Consider the following 13814-nt stretch of genomic DNA (forward strand, 5'->3'; position numbering starts at 1 on the left):
GAGGATATCTGAATCTTAAATTTCTTGTAATTTCTAATATTCTGTGATCCTATGAAGGGTATATATTGATCTGTTATTGGTGTGTTAGGCTGAGGCAAAGTGAAGACAGATTGGAGGGAAGGAATTTGAAATTTAAATGTAAAATTACTACTTATTAGTGAGATTAGGAAGTTATAGAGCATGATTTAAAATTTTTTTTTCAGGGCTGGGGATTTAGTTCAGTGGCACAGCACCTGCCTGGCAAGTGCAAGGTCGTGAGTTCGATTCCTGGTACCGGAAAAAAACCAAAAAAAAAAAAAAAATTTCTAATTTCTTACCAGATTACAGAAAAGTAAATGCTATTTGTTTTTGTGCACAATCATAAGTAACCATACAATAGTTCATGCTGGGAGTGGATCATTAAAAGTCCTTGCCAATGTTTGAATTTCCTTTGTGACACCATTGTCAAATAATTAATTATTCTTTAAAACTTCAGCTAACGGGGACCTCAGTACTTCTTGAGCCATTCCATCCCTTCATCATATAAAGTTTTTCCTTACATTTGGCCAAAATCTGTTTCCCTGTACAGACAGACAGATGGCTCTTATCAACTGTTCTAAATCAACAAAACAGCCTCCCGATTTTATGGTATGACCTGTGAGAAATTGAGTGAAAGCAGTCTTTTCCATGTACTTTTGCCTTCAGAGTCTGGTCTTGTTTGAAAAACAAGTGAAACAAAGATTAAAATGCTATTTGAAGATAGAAAAGAAAATAGATTTAAAGTAGTATTCTTAAATAAGTAGTAATTACAAAAGAATGGTTAAAACGTAATTCTCTCTAGAAATATGCTGTGGGAACTTAGGGGTCTCGTTTTAGAGTATCTGGCAAAACTTTTGGAGCCCAATTATGTCCTGCTTTCTAATCACCTGTTTTGTTGAAAGTTAGGATCCTGATACATGGTTGAATAATACATCTTTTTGGGTACCAACCAAAACTCATTTTTTATACAATCAGCAAAGGTGATGAGACTAAGGCAATCAAAGACCCGAGGTTACACAGAAAGATACTAAACTCTTAGAATCTATTGTTCTTTCTCCTCTTAGTGGCCCTCCAGTGTGCCCCTACCCTGTCTCCAGATGTTCATTTCAACCTTAAGGATTCTGATGTGACCTGAGTAAAAGAATGAGGAAATACCACTACCTCACACATTGTGTGAGATTCAGGATCTCTGAAATTCTGACCTCTAATAAAGCTTTGCCCCTGAACTCAAGCTAAACACCCACATAGGTCTGTGAGCATGGCTCTTTAAGCAGTCATTCCCTGCACTTCTTCATTTTTCTTTTGCTATACATGTCCGTAGCTCTGTCTTTGCAGATCAGTGTTCACTTGAAGTTTGTACTCCATCAGCCCTCTTTTCTCCCTTCAACCTTTCTTCTTCCCCAACCCCAGCCTGAAACTCAAGTAAATTAGCTTCTCACCCTTGCCCCCCAGTTTAAAAAAATCCTGTACTCCTCCAACAGTATCTGTTCTTGGATTTGCAGTCAGCAGCCATCTCCAATAACCATCAGGCTGTCAGCTTTGCAGCTCCCTACTACCTCCTGCCTCCCTCATCACTCACTAGAGGAAAAAGAGAGCCAGAGCAAGAGCTTGAAATATATCATGCAATAGTGTATCATGAATTTGTTGTGAATCACAGCGGTGAAGCAGGTTTATTTATTTCTCAGACCTTAAATCAATACAAAGTAGGTCTCTTAGTTCTGAAGCTGGGATGGAGTGTGAAAAAATGAGCCCATTGTACTCTTAAAACTTTGGGGAAAGGAGATGACAGCTATATAATTCCATTTACCAGGCACTAGGGGCTTTAATGTGAAGGTGACAGGGAGCTCTTTGTGCATTTAGAGCACCATATCTTCTAAATAAAAGATCTGTAGACTTGATAGTGGAGCATAGCTCCAAGTTTAATAATCTCCAAGCATTAGACCAAGCCAATATGTTCTCAAGTCAGAGAGGTTCCCCCTAAACACTCATAAATTAGAAGTTCAAGAACTGCACACGTTGGTAGATTAGAAATGCAAGGACTCCAGTCTTTTCCAGGAGGAAGACAGACCTGGGACCTTGCTGTGCACAGACTGCTGTGTGAATATGATAAAGACTTGGAAAATGAGACTGTTTAGAAACCTGACTTCTGTCTGTTCATCATTCTGGGAAATGTCCCCTGTGCATGGATCCAAATCTAGCTATGTCCCCTCTCATTCAGAGTGGCCATCATCACACAGTCTAATCAGCTAATGTACACAGTCAGAAGTGTTGAATTATGAAAGGAGAAGCTTTCAAGCTTTTTAGATTGAACTATAGATTACTATTCCTGGGCTTCAAGTTTTTCTGGTTGATTCTTGACTGGCTCCTAATTTTAATAATGTCTCTGTGCCTGGGATTTAAGCACTTTAAATAGTACTTACGTCTGAGAATTTGAGAAATCAGTGTTATTAAGGAAAAGAACCCACTCAAATTTAGCTAACAGCATGCAAATATAAGTCAAAACCATTGGAATAGATAATCAACTTTTAAAAATCTTCATTTTCATTTTCTATCTGAATGTCTTCATTTTCTTTCTGACCTACTGATAAAATATACCTTTTCTAACAGATAAAGACAGATTTACAAGAGCAACCCTAGGATAATAAGACTTTAGAGTTACTAGTTTAATTCTAGATGAAGTACGGAATTGTGAAAGGGGGGGAAACACCCAGTATCTACACAGGGGAAAAATAAAATAGAAGGTAAACTGAACCCCTTGTTTTGCTTAAGAAAGCTGTTACACACTTTCTGTCATTTATAGTAGTTTAACTTTCTGAAAACGTACATGCTTATTATGTATATAGAGAGCTGTTCTTTTTGTTTTTATTTATGTTTTTGAGACAGGGTCTCACTGTGTAGTTCAGGCTGGCTGGCCTTGAACTCTCAGCAATTCTTCTGCCTCAGCTTCCCAAGTTCTGGGATTACAGGGGTACACCACCACACCTGGCTATGAGCTGTTCTTATGTTGCAGACATACAAAGATGATCCCTACTTCTATGGATCTTAAAATGTAGGCTGAAAGACAGTAATGGGGTTTTCATATATCCCAAGGCAAAAATAAAATTACTGCCCGCACATGTAAATGGGGAAACACAAAAGGATCCAGAGTGCTATTCCCTAAGAAGCCACACCCCAGCAAGCACCAGACTCTGGCATCTGACCATTATGAGCACAGGCCACATAGCCAGCTACCTCCAGCATCAGCCTATTCAGAAAGACCCACAGGAGGTGACTGAAAAGTAGGGATTTTAAATTTTTTTATTTTATTTAAATGTAATACAAGTAGATATTAGTAAAGAATTACAGAAAGCACCCTTGTTTCTATAAAAAATAAGAGAAATTTAATAACAATAATTAGAGAATAATAATAGTTAATATGCTGTATATCATGATCCTAAAAGTCATAAAGAAAAAAAAGTCTCTTACAAAGAAAAAACAAAAGGAATTGTTTAAAAATGTCCATCTTTAGAAAACATATCTGATAAAAGACTGGAATTTGTAATATATAAAGAATTCCCAAAATTGAGAAAATAACCCAGTAATTAAAAATTTAGGCAGGAAATTTGAAAATATATTTCATAAAGAAGATACAAAGATGGTAAATAATCACATGAAAAGATGGTTGTCATAGTTCATTAGGGAAAAACAAATTAAAACCACAATTTGATACCACTAAAAAAAATTTTTTGCCAAATTATTACAGTTTTTCTTTGTTTCTGCAGTGTTGGGGATCAAACCTAGAGCCTCACATGCTAGGCAAGCACTGTACCACTAACCTATACACCATGCCCTAAATTTTTTTTTTAAATGTTTAACCGACGAATTCCAAGTGCAAATGAGGATGTAAGACAACTAGAACTGTCATACATTTTTGGTGGGAATACAAAATATTACAACAACTTTGAAAATGCAGTGTTCTTTTTTTGGTTTTTGATCTTTTACAAAGTTTTCTGTACATTTAACCGTACAAGCTAGCAATCTCATTTCTATATATCTACCCAGTAGAAGGGGAACTACTAACACACACAAAAGCCAGTACCTGAGTATCAATAGCAGTTTTATTCATATCCTCCAAAACTGGTAACAATTCAAAGGTCTGCCAACAGAGAAACAGATGGACAAATTATGGTACTTTCATAAAAAGGAACTAGTGATATTTGCAGCAGGTGACTGAATCTGATGTATTATGCTAACCAAAAGAAGCTAGACTCAGAAGGCTACATACTATGTGACTCAGTTTGTACAACATTATAGAAAAGGCAGGGGCTGGGGATTTAGCTCAGCGGCAAAAAGCGCCTGCCTGGCAAGCGCAAGGTCGTGAGTTCGGTTCCCAGTACCGAAGAAAAAACCAAAAAAAAAAAAAAAAGAAAAGAAAAGAAAAGGCAAATCTATCAGGGCAGAGAGCAAATCTGTGGTCACTGGGGGTAGAAGATTTCAGAGGCATACAAGGAAACTTCTTAGCATAATGAAAATTCTGTCTTGCTTGAGGTGGTAGTTATATGACTATATGTGTTCATCAATATCCATAGAATTATACATCTTAAAATGGACAGTTTGATATGTAAATTATATCTCAATAAGCCAGTCTTTATTAAAAATGTTAACTATTTCCATGTTTGGAATTGATTTATTATCAGTACTCATAAGTCCCTGCTAAATGAGCAGTTGATAGATCCCTGGGGTGAGTGATTTCTTTGGCAGTCAGCTTTCTCTTGAAAGCCTGTGCTTTTTCTCCTACATTTGACAGGGAAACTATCATGTGGCTCTTTTCTACCCCTCCATGTTCAAGATGAGTTTCTGTTCCTCACTCACTCACCTTCAAATCTTTATTGTCCTTCTTCTGTCTAATTCATTCTTCTGTTCTCTGGTGAGTCCTACACTTCCATAAACAGAGGTTTTCCCGTGTTATTTCTGGCCTGTATCTCAGTCCCCTTTTGGCTAAATTTCTTTTCCTACCACTGCTAGCACAGTCCGTTTGCCCTAATTTATCCTTCAGCAAACCTGACCACTTCATAATTTGCTGCTTATGGAGAGCTTTTTGGTCTTGCTGTGAATGGTCTTGAATCCAAATATGGCCCAAGTCAGGGGCTTCTCCCTCCTCTGCCAGTATATGCCACTGAGCCACTTCTGTACCCACAAACCAAATCTACCAGTTGCCAGCCAGTACTCTAGTTTGCTAGTGACAGGAATGGTAATAAAGGTAGGGAAAAAGATGTCATAACCCTCTGGCTACACCCAAATTTTCGTGGTCTGAGAGGTACTGGTCTTGTCTCCCTAGAGATTTAATTCCGTTCACCCTTGGATATATTCTTGGAGAAACATTTATACCGTAATCTTAAAATTGTGGTACCACTTAAAATTGTTAATTGGAGATTAAATTACTTGTCAGCTTTTAAAAATGTAGTCCTTTCAGGTCAAGGAGGAAGATGGGAGCAGCACTGAGTAGATGAGCTATTACGTTTTTTTCTTCCGCTGCTTCCTCTTTTCTCTGCCCCTCCCTTTTCCTCTTTCATCCTTTTTCCTTTCTTTTGTCCCTATTTTACCACTTTTTCACTACTCCCATGTCTCTTGCTCATTTCTCTCTGCCTTAGCTGGACCTTATCAATAATCTGACAGATCCCAGAGTGACTTTAATACCTTGAATCATGGAAGAAGTCCAGTGTTGATGATTGTTCGGTAAATTTACAAAACCCCTCCTCAAATCCTCTAGAGAAAAGAAATATCCTAATGAGAAGGAGGATTACAGCAAGAACTAAGTTTGTGTAGCCAGTTCGTAGATGAGGGGGAATTTTGTACTCCTTGCTCCTTTAAATAGACAATACCTAAGAGGGGAAAGCAGCAGATTTCCTTTTTTATTCCATCATCAGTATGCATCATTTTTTTCACATCTTATAACATGATTGCAAATATTTATATGTAAGTCTAAGGGTTCCCAATATAATGTGTGTATCAGGACAAAAGAATTTTTTAAAAAATTGAGCTAAGTTGCATCTATGAAACTTGGAAATCTCAATGCCTGTGCTGACAAATATCCTGACAAGTAAATACTACACTCATTCAATATTACATAGTGATTTCATTTGCACAAAACCTCACAATGCTCTGCCACTTCAGTCAAACGTCTGGAGCACTGGGGAAAGGAAGAACGTGTTTATCTTGATCTCCAAAAAGGGATTTAAGGGCAAGAGCAGGCGGTATATTAGACTGTTTTCATTGCCTGTCAGCTGTGGTAAACCTGAGCTGTCTACAGTGTCTATAGATAAGCAGCAGCAGCCCAGAGGCCTTAGCATGTATGTATGACTGCATTCATTTATACCTCTTAATGTATCTTAACATTTCTAAAGGCTCTAGTATCTTTGGTGGAGCCTTTAACAATTGCATCTCTGCTAATCACTTTTATGTGGTGCTGTTTAATTTTCAGGCCTGCTGTTTAATGAGTGGAGCACTGAACGAGGCATAAGTTTACGCAGGCATTGGATGAAGATGAGCTTTCCTTTTAGATTCAGCCTTTATTCAGTTCTGTGATCTGGGCAGTCTTTAGTAGAGGACCCCAAAATGGTGGTGTTCCTAATATTTCATGGTACTTCTTCCCCACTTAGACCAAGAAGGTAACAAAGTGGGTGCCTCAGAAGTATCATCTCTGTTCAGATGGCTTCTGTGTTTAAATGATGATTGGTGGTTGAGGAGATAAATTTATTTTTTTAACTTTGTTTTATTTTATTTGGCCGGGGGGGGGGGGCGGAGGACTAGGAATTGAACTCAGGATCTAGCACTTGCCAGGCAGGCGCTTGTGCCACTGAGCTATATCCCCAGCCCAAGAAGATAAATTTAAAGTTGTATGATGCAGTACAAAAACTTGAGAAAAGTAATTTGGAAACTGAAACATAGCAGGCAACTTGTCTAATACAGAAGTGCCTATGTCAAAGTTTTTTAAAGTGCCAAATGAGGGCTGGGGATTTAGCTCAGCGGCAAAAGCGCCTGCCTGGCAAGCGCAAGGTCGTGAGTTCGGTTCCCGGTACCGGAGAAAAACCAAAAAATAAAAAATAAAATAAAAAAAAATAAATAAAGTGCCAAATGAAGCTTGAATCTTACCTTCTTCATGAAAATATTATTATGATGAAGGCTGTTGACCCCAGGTTTTTCTGGAGAAGGATGGTCAGACAACATAATTGATGAATACAGTGCTTCTCTCATTTCCTAGATGCTAGTGAGGGTTTGACTATTTTTGCATGATCATTTCAGGATTAGGCAAAATGGATTTTGTCCTAGCCCAGATTTGGCTTCCTTGGTTAGACCTTTTGTTGTGAAGTATTTTAAAATCATTAAAACCATTTGAGTTAGCAACAACCCCTATAAATCAGGAACTATTGTGTGTACTCTCGTTCTGCTGGTACGTACTCCAGACCTACAATCACTGACGATGAACCAGAGGGTACCACTTCCTGCTCATTGATTGTTAAGTAGCTGTGATTGTTGGCATTTGTTTGTAGTAAGTGGAGCAGGTTCCATTTCTGTGTGTCTGTCTCCACTCTACCTGCCGTCTTCCAAGATAAGGCTGTTCAGAGAGACCTATTTCAGTACTGTTCGTCTACTCTATATTTCTTCTCTTTTATTTCTAAATTAAATGGGTCTTCTCACATGACAAACATTTCTTTACCCCAGAAATAATGCTCTTGCTTGTGTGAAGCCCTGATTAGGTTTCTTTGGAACCCAGAGGAAAAGAAATGTGGATATGTTGCTGCTTTTTCAGAACAGTACCATGTCACAACCTGAGTTTTAGCTTGTGAAGGGAAGATATGCTGTTGTTGAATTTTGCTCCTTCCACGTTTGTCTCTTTGTAAAAATAGGGGGTAGAGTTGCTAGAAGTAGGGCTCAGTGGTGCAGTGCATGCAGGGGTTCAATCCCCAGCATCCCCAAAACACATACGTGGTAGAATAGGTAAGTGGCAGAGCACCTCTGGTAGAAACCTGGTTTCAGAGCTCTTCTCTTTGCAATGAAGGACAAAGACATCTGAAGAAGGTGCACTTAAACAACAAAGCGACTTTTGTACTGTTACGGTCTCTTTTCTAAGCTTGGTCCTTTCATGATCCAATATTGATTTTGGAAATGTGTAAAATTGTGGTTGTTGGACATTATCAAGCACTAGAGGTAGGACAGAAAATAGTTTCTGAGCAGAAAATAGCCCCAGTCTTAGACCAAGGAGTAGACGGCTCCTGATGCAGATTGAGAACATCAGATATTCAGGGTCAGCACAGTGTCTCCTTTTATTCCTTTTTCTCCTTTCTGATTTTCTTTTAATAATTAAAAATACTGCTGATCACACTGAATGACTTCTAGCAGAGATGCAGTCTGTCCCAGAAGGACCAGTTGTGGGCCATCGGGTTTATGACGACCATAAAACCAGAGCCAGATCAGAGCATGGCCTCCCCGAGTGACAAGGTTTCTGCCTCTGCCAGGGTCTCCCATCAACTGCCTGCTCTAGGTATTTGTTTTGTTTTGTTTTTTTTTGTTCTGTTTTGTTTCCTGATGCATGTGTGAGTGTGCATGTGTGCACACATTTAAAGATACAAATGAAACAGGTATGTAATGCCCTCTGCCTGTTAGAAAGACTAAAGCCATAAAAATAACAAACGGCGTGTATTTGCTAGAATGTCAGAGTTATGAGTTTATTTTGTAATGATGTGCTCCTGCCTTCATGAGGTAAACTGGCCGTGGCGGAGGTGTTATTAGTAATATGGACTCAGTGGAGCAGAAAGCCGAGTGACCGAGAGATCAGTGTATCAGTCAGAGAGAGGGCAAATGGAAAGAGACAGCAGGAGAATGAGAAAAGAGCCGCAGCGCCTGGGCTGAGATTAAAGACGGACTGAGAGGAGGATGGGAGCCCAGTGGTCAGATATGGTCTCCCCTGTTCACAGAGCCCCTTCAAAGGAGCTGCCTGCATGTTGCTCAGCTTGGGGCTGGCTGTAAAGGCTTGTTCTCTGTGCTTCCTTATCAAGGAAAGCAGTAATCTGAGAGCAATTTTGCTTTCCATATTCTTTCAGAAAAGTCTCTTATGCCCTTCCTAGCTGAAGTTAAATGGAAACAAGGTCAGCTGGGTTACCGTGAGGTTATTACTTCAGTCGCCAACTTCCTCAGCCTTTGGAAGGTCTTGATATAGGGTCTGACCCAGCGCACAAGGGGACCTCTCAAAGCTCCTAACAAGAGGGGCCAGTTGGGAATACACAGGTACAGTTTTCTGGCCCTTAATTTATTAGGTTCTCCCCAGAGACTGAAAATGGATAAAAGTTAGTAAGGAAGGAATTTTGTGTTGCCCTTATTTTTTAAAAGATGGAGGAAAAGGAAAAAGAAAAGGGAAAATACAGTAAGTGTTCCACAACTGTTTAGGGCTCTCCAGGGCTACCCTAGATGACTGGCAATTACTACACACTCAGCAGTTTGCAGTAGTCGGTGATCAGGCTGCTCAGCTCCCATCTGCTGGGTCAGAAAAATCTCCCTCCCTGAAAGAAATTATTAACCAATCTTCAAGGGGAAAAGAAACCCTACAATTTCCAAGTCCAAGAATATTTTTTCTTCTTTAAAGGAAACTTTGTGGCTTCCAATTGCAGGTGCCCTTCGACCTGGCAAGGGTTAAACTCCTCTAGAAAAATACCGGGGATGAGGCTGTGAATTCCCTCCATCCTTGGAAGGGAAGGGCAGAGGGGAAGCAGGCTTGGGAATAAATCACAGCCCTGCACCCAGCACACAAAGAAAACTTGACATTCAGGGGCTTGTGTATGTATCATGAGTTGGTGCCTCAGGATTTTGCCAGTCTTGGAGCTTATGTGTGGAGATCAGCTTTAAAAGTCAAATGCATGGGAAAAGTTAATCCTTTAGAAAAATGAGGAGCCTAGCCCCCAACCAGGTTTCTTTAACTGAGATTGATCATCATCACTAAAGACAGGCAGAAGAGGATACAGGTGTGTTACCATTTTTTGTGTCTGTGCATAACCCTGCTGGACTTGCACTTGATGAGGTAACCTGTGCCTCAGAGTCCCAGTCTACACACTACTACAGTCTCAGCTTAGTCTAAAAATGCTATACGGATCTGTTGCCACTAATAAAGAAAGAAGTTGCTGGTTTTTAAATTGCGGCAGTATATGTGATTATATAAAGTCCTTTTTGTTCTCTAAGTTTTTTTTTTTTTTTTTAAGGAGAAAGCTCCAGGTGGTCCTTAAGAACAACCGAGGGAGGCAAGAATCTCTTATCTTGCCGAAGGAACCTCTTTTAGTGAAAATTATGAAATAGACTGTGTCTTTCTTTCTGTGGCGACAAATGTCTCTTGTTCATTTCTCTAGGTTCTTGGGCGGGAAGTGTATACCTCCAATAACCAGCTTGGGGGCATCCAGATCATGCACAACAATGGAGTGACCCACAGCACCGTTTGTGATGACTTTGAAGGGGTCTTCACTGTCCTGCACTGGTTGTCGTATATGCCTAAGGTAAGCCCCTCCTACCCCACACTGACCTTGCCTGCAGAACTCCCATTACCACCACACTCACTGTCTTATGTGTTCCCAGGCTCATCTTTATGGTGGAAGAATTTTTTTGGAAGATTTCTCTGAAAACTGTTGATTTCTTTTGCAAAACCAATCTATGCCTTCTACCCTTAAGATGTCCTTGGATTTTATTATTTAGGCCCTTTTTTTCTACGTGGGTACTTTTTTACCTATCCAGGCTCAGTCCCAGCATATTTAAGGTTTCCTCTTCGTTGTGATTTTTCTCCTTTATAATACATACTCTTCTGTTCTCTGGGAACTTCCCAGAAAGCATGGGCATACTGAAATCAAGTCAGAATGTACAACTTTATGCCAGGCTCCGAAATGCGACCTGAGACCTGAGCATGTTCTCAGGGCTTCGCACATAACTGAGAAACTTCTGGCTAATGGTCTGGAGCAGTGGATGTAATTCTAAATGTGGTCTCTGCTGTCTTTTCTCTATGTGGTCTCTGCCGTCTTTTGTATATAGCTGCTGAGTTGGAGTATGTGATTGCTCTTCACTGATTGCTGTGCGCTTTCTCTGCCAATCTCCCTTTAGAGCGTGCATAGTTCCGTTCCTCTCCTAAACTCCAAGGATCCTATAGACAGAATCATCGAGTTTGTTCCCACAAAGGCCCCTTATGATCCTCGGTGGATGCTAGCAGGACGTCCTCACCCAAGTATGTATGTTTGTAGTACCTTGTAGTACCCTAGCTTTGAAGCTGTTAGACTAACTTAACTTTCTTTCTCTTGCTCTCTCTCTCTTTCTCTCTCTCTGTCTCCCTCTCTCTCTCTCTCTCTCTCTCTCTCTCTCTCTCTCTATCTCTTTCTTTCTCTTTGAGACAGGGTTTTGCTATGTAGTTCAGGCTGGCCTTGAACTCACTATACAGCCTAGGCTGGCCTTGAACTTGCAGAGATCTTCCCTCCTTAGCCTCTTGAGTGCTGGAATTACAGATGTATACCACCATATCTGGGTAAAAATGCACTTTAAAGCTTAAAAATTTTTTTCTAAGTAAAATTTTTAATTGAATCAGCTGGCCAGTGTTGGTATATCCATACAGTCCAAGCATTCTGGAAAGCTGAGGAAGGAGGATCACAAGTTTGGGCCTCTCCTGGGCAACTCCACACAAGACCCTGTCTCAAAAAAACAATAGAAGGACTGGGGATGTAGCTCAGTGTGAAGTCCCTGGGTTCAAACCCTAGTTTGAAAAACAGAAAATAAAAAACAAAGGAAAGGGAAAAAAAAAGGCTATCAGGGGAGGGTACTTCCCTTCGGCATATTATTTTCATGCATTGCTAAAACTTGCTGGGTTTTTTTAGAGGCCAGGACCTATACTCCTGTGTGTATATACTACTTCTGCTACTTGCCGTCTAACTTGGGGAAGTTACTCACTTGCTCTATGCCTTAGTATTCTAAAGTGCAGATAATATCAACCACTGAGCTACATCTTATGCCTTTTTTTTGTTTTTTAATTTTGATACAAAGTCTTACTAAGTTGCTGGAGCTGTCACAAGTTGTGATCCTTCTGCCTCAGCCTCTCAGAGTGCTGATATTATAGGCATGTACCACTGAACCAACATGGCAGACTTCTTGGTTCTATGTCTGTACTGAGTATAATCTGCCTTTTGGGGACTGTGAAACCCAACTATGCTAACTAGTTACTCCCTCTCCCCTAGGCAGCATAGGGAGCAGGAGAGTTCTTAAAGAAGTAAACATTTCCATCTTGAAATTTATTCTCTAGTTCCAAATCACTGTTACTGAAGTAAAAATCATAAAGTGACCCAAGGATGTAAAGTTAAATATTCATCTGGGCATGGTGGCACACACCTGTGGTTCCAACTGCATAGGAAGCTGAGGCAGGAAGATTGCCAGTTTGAGGCTAATCTGGCAAAATTAGCAAGACATTATCTCAAAATAAAAAGGCCTGGTGATATAGCCCAGTGCTAGAGCCCTTACTTACCATAAACAAGGCCCTGGGTTTAATCTCCAGTACTTCCCCCCAAAAACTTAAAATTTAAATATTCTGATGTACCTAAAACTTAGGTTTAGAACTTTATCAAAATTTGAGCCTCTCTTCAAGACCATGGGGTGAACAGAAGTGTGTGTAGATGAGGATTATCCTGGTCATTATTAATGAGATCCACAAAATAAAATGGAATTTCTGATAAACTAAGTTTTCTCGTTTTGGGATAATATTTTTTTCATCGACTCTATAGTAATTCATCCTGCTGTCCACGTGCAGCTAACATTCGCTCCCAAATCGAGTGACTTCAGATTTTAATTTAGTGGAAGCGTTAAAGAAAGCAGATGATTCCCTGTGATAAGTTAAAGCAGATATCTTCTAGGTGAAAAGTTAAAGTCATTTATTAGAGAAGATAGTGCCATGATATTCTTCAAACTGACGCCCAACACGAGACTGGAATCTAAACGATCAGCTTTAGGCTCACGATAGAGAGATAATTTTGAAATGGATGATCACATTTTACACTGGGGCCATAGAGGCAAGGAATGTAGAACACAGTAATTACAAGTTTAGTCTTGATAAAACACTCTCCATCCTGTTTAAGTCAGCAGAGGTTAGCTTGCTCAGATCTCCACTTTTAATTGGTTTTGGACTTGGGTTTTTAGGGGGTGGAGGGCCATGTTCAAATTAGAAGAATCACAGAGAAACTGTGGGCTGAGAGGGCAAACTAGGAAACAGGTATTTGCAGAAGCTTTTATAGGGCCTTGGTCAAACATTCATACCTGTGGAAAAAGTTTTTTTTCTGAAACTAAGATGTTGAAAGTTATATGTCTTGTCAATGAAGGAAGTTCTATGTGCACTGGAGGTTATTAACATTAAGTATGTGCATCTTACACTTTTTCTGTCATTACACTTTTTCTGTCAAGAGTATATGTTTATGACCCTTTCTTATAGAAAGATTATACTTTGTCAGCTGAAAATAAAGTGGATCTTTCTTGTTGCTTTTTTAGCAGAAAAATTGAATCCCTTTTCCCCAAGTTTGGGTCTCATCTGATCATTAATACTTATTATTTGGCTGTTTTCATCTTTCCACTTAAAGAAAATCATTGGAATCAAACAAAATTGTAAGGCAAGTTTTAAAATAGAAATAGATATTTTGGAAACATCCTTAATGACTTGGCTACCTTTTGACAAATGTTTGTAGTGTCTTGAAAAAAGCCAAGTTATTTATATAAAAGCATGCAAACCCTTTCTGCTGGCTGAACCCCATCGTTTAACA

General features: G+C 39.6%; 1 protein-coding gene across 1 annotated transcript in view; it reads left to right on the forward strand.

Annotated features, from left to right (window-relative positions):
* Window positions 1-13814, forward strand: part of Acaca (acetyl-CoA carboxylase alpha) — a gene marked incomplete at its 5' end in the record, with an annotated part of 230860 nt that overhangs the window by 172485 nt on the left and 44561 nt on the right. The window contains 2 exon segments of the mRNA XM_013519172.1: window positions 10392-10535; window positions 11131-11251. Of these exon segments, the coding sequence (XP_013374626.1) occupies window positions 10392-10535; window positions 11131-11251 (265 nt within the window).

The sequence above is a fragment of the Chinchilla lanigera genome, unplaced genomic scaffold, assembly GCF_000276665.1.
Source record: "Chinchilla lanigera isolate Chin_1 unplaced genomic scaffold, ChiLan1.0 scaffold00050, whole genome shotgun sequence".
Taxonomy (NCBI): Eukaryota; Metazoa; Chordata; class Mammalia; order Rodentia; family Chinchillidae; genus Chinchilla; species Chinchilla lanigera.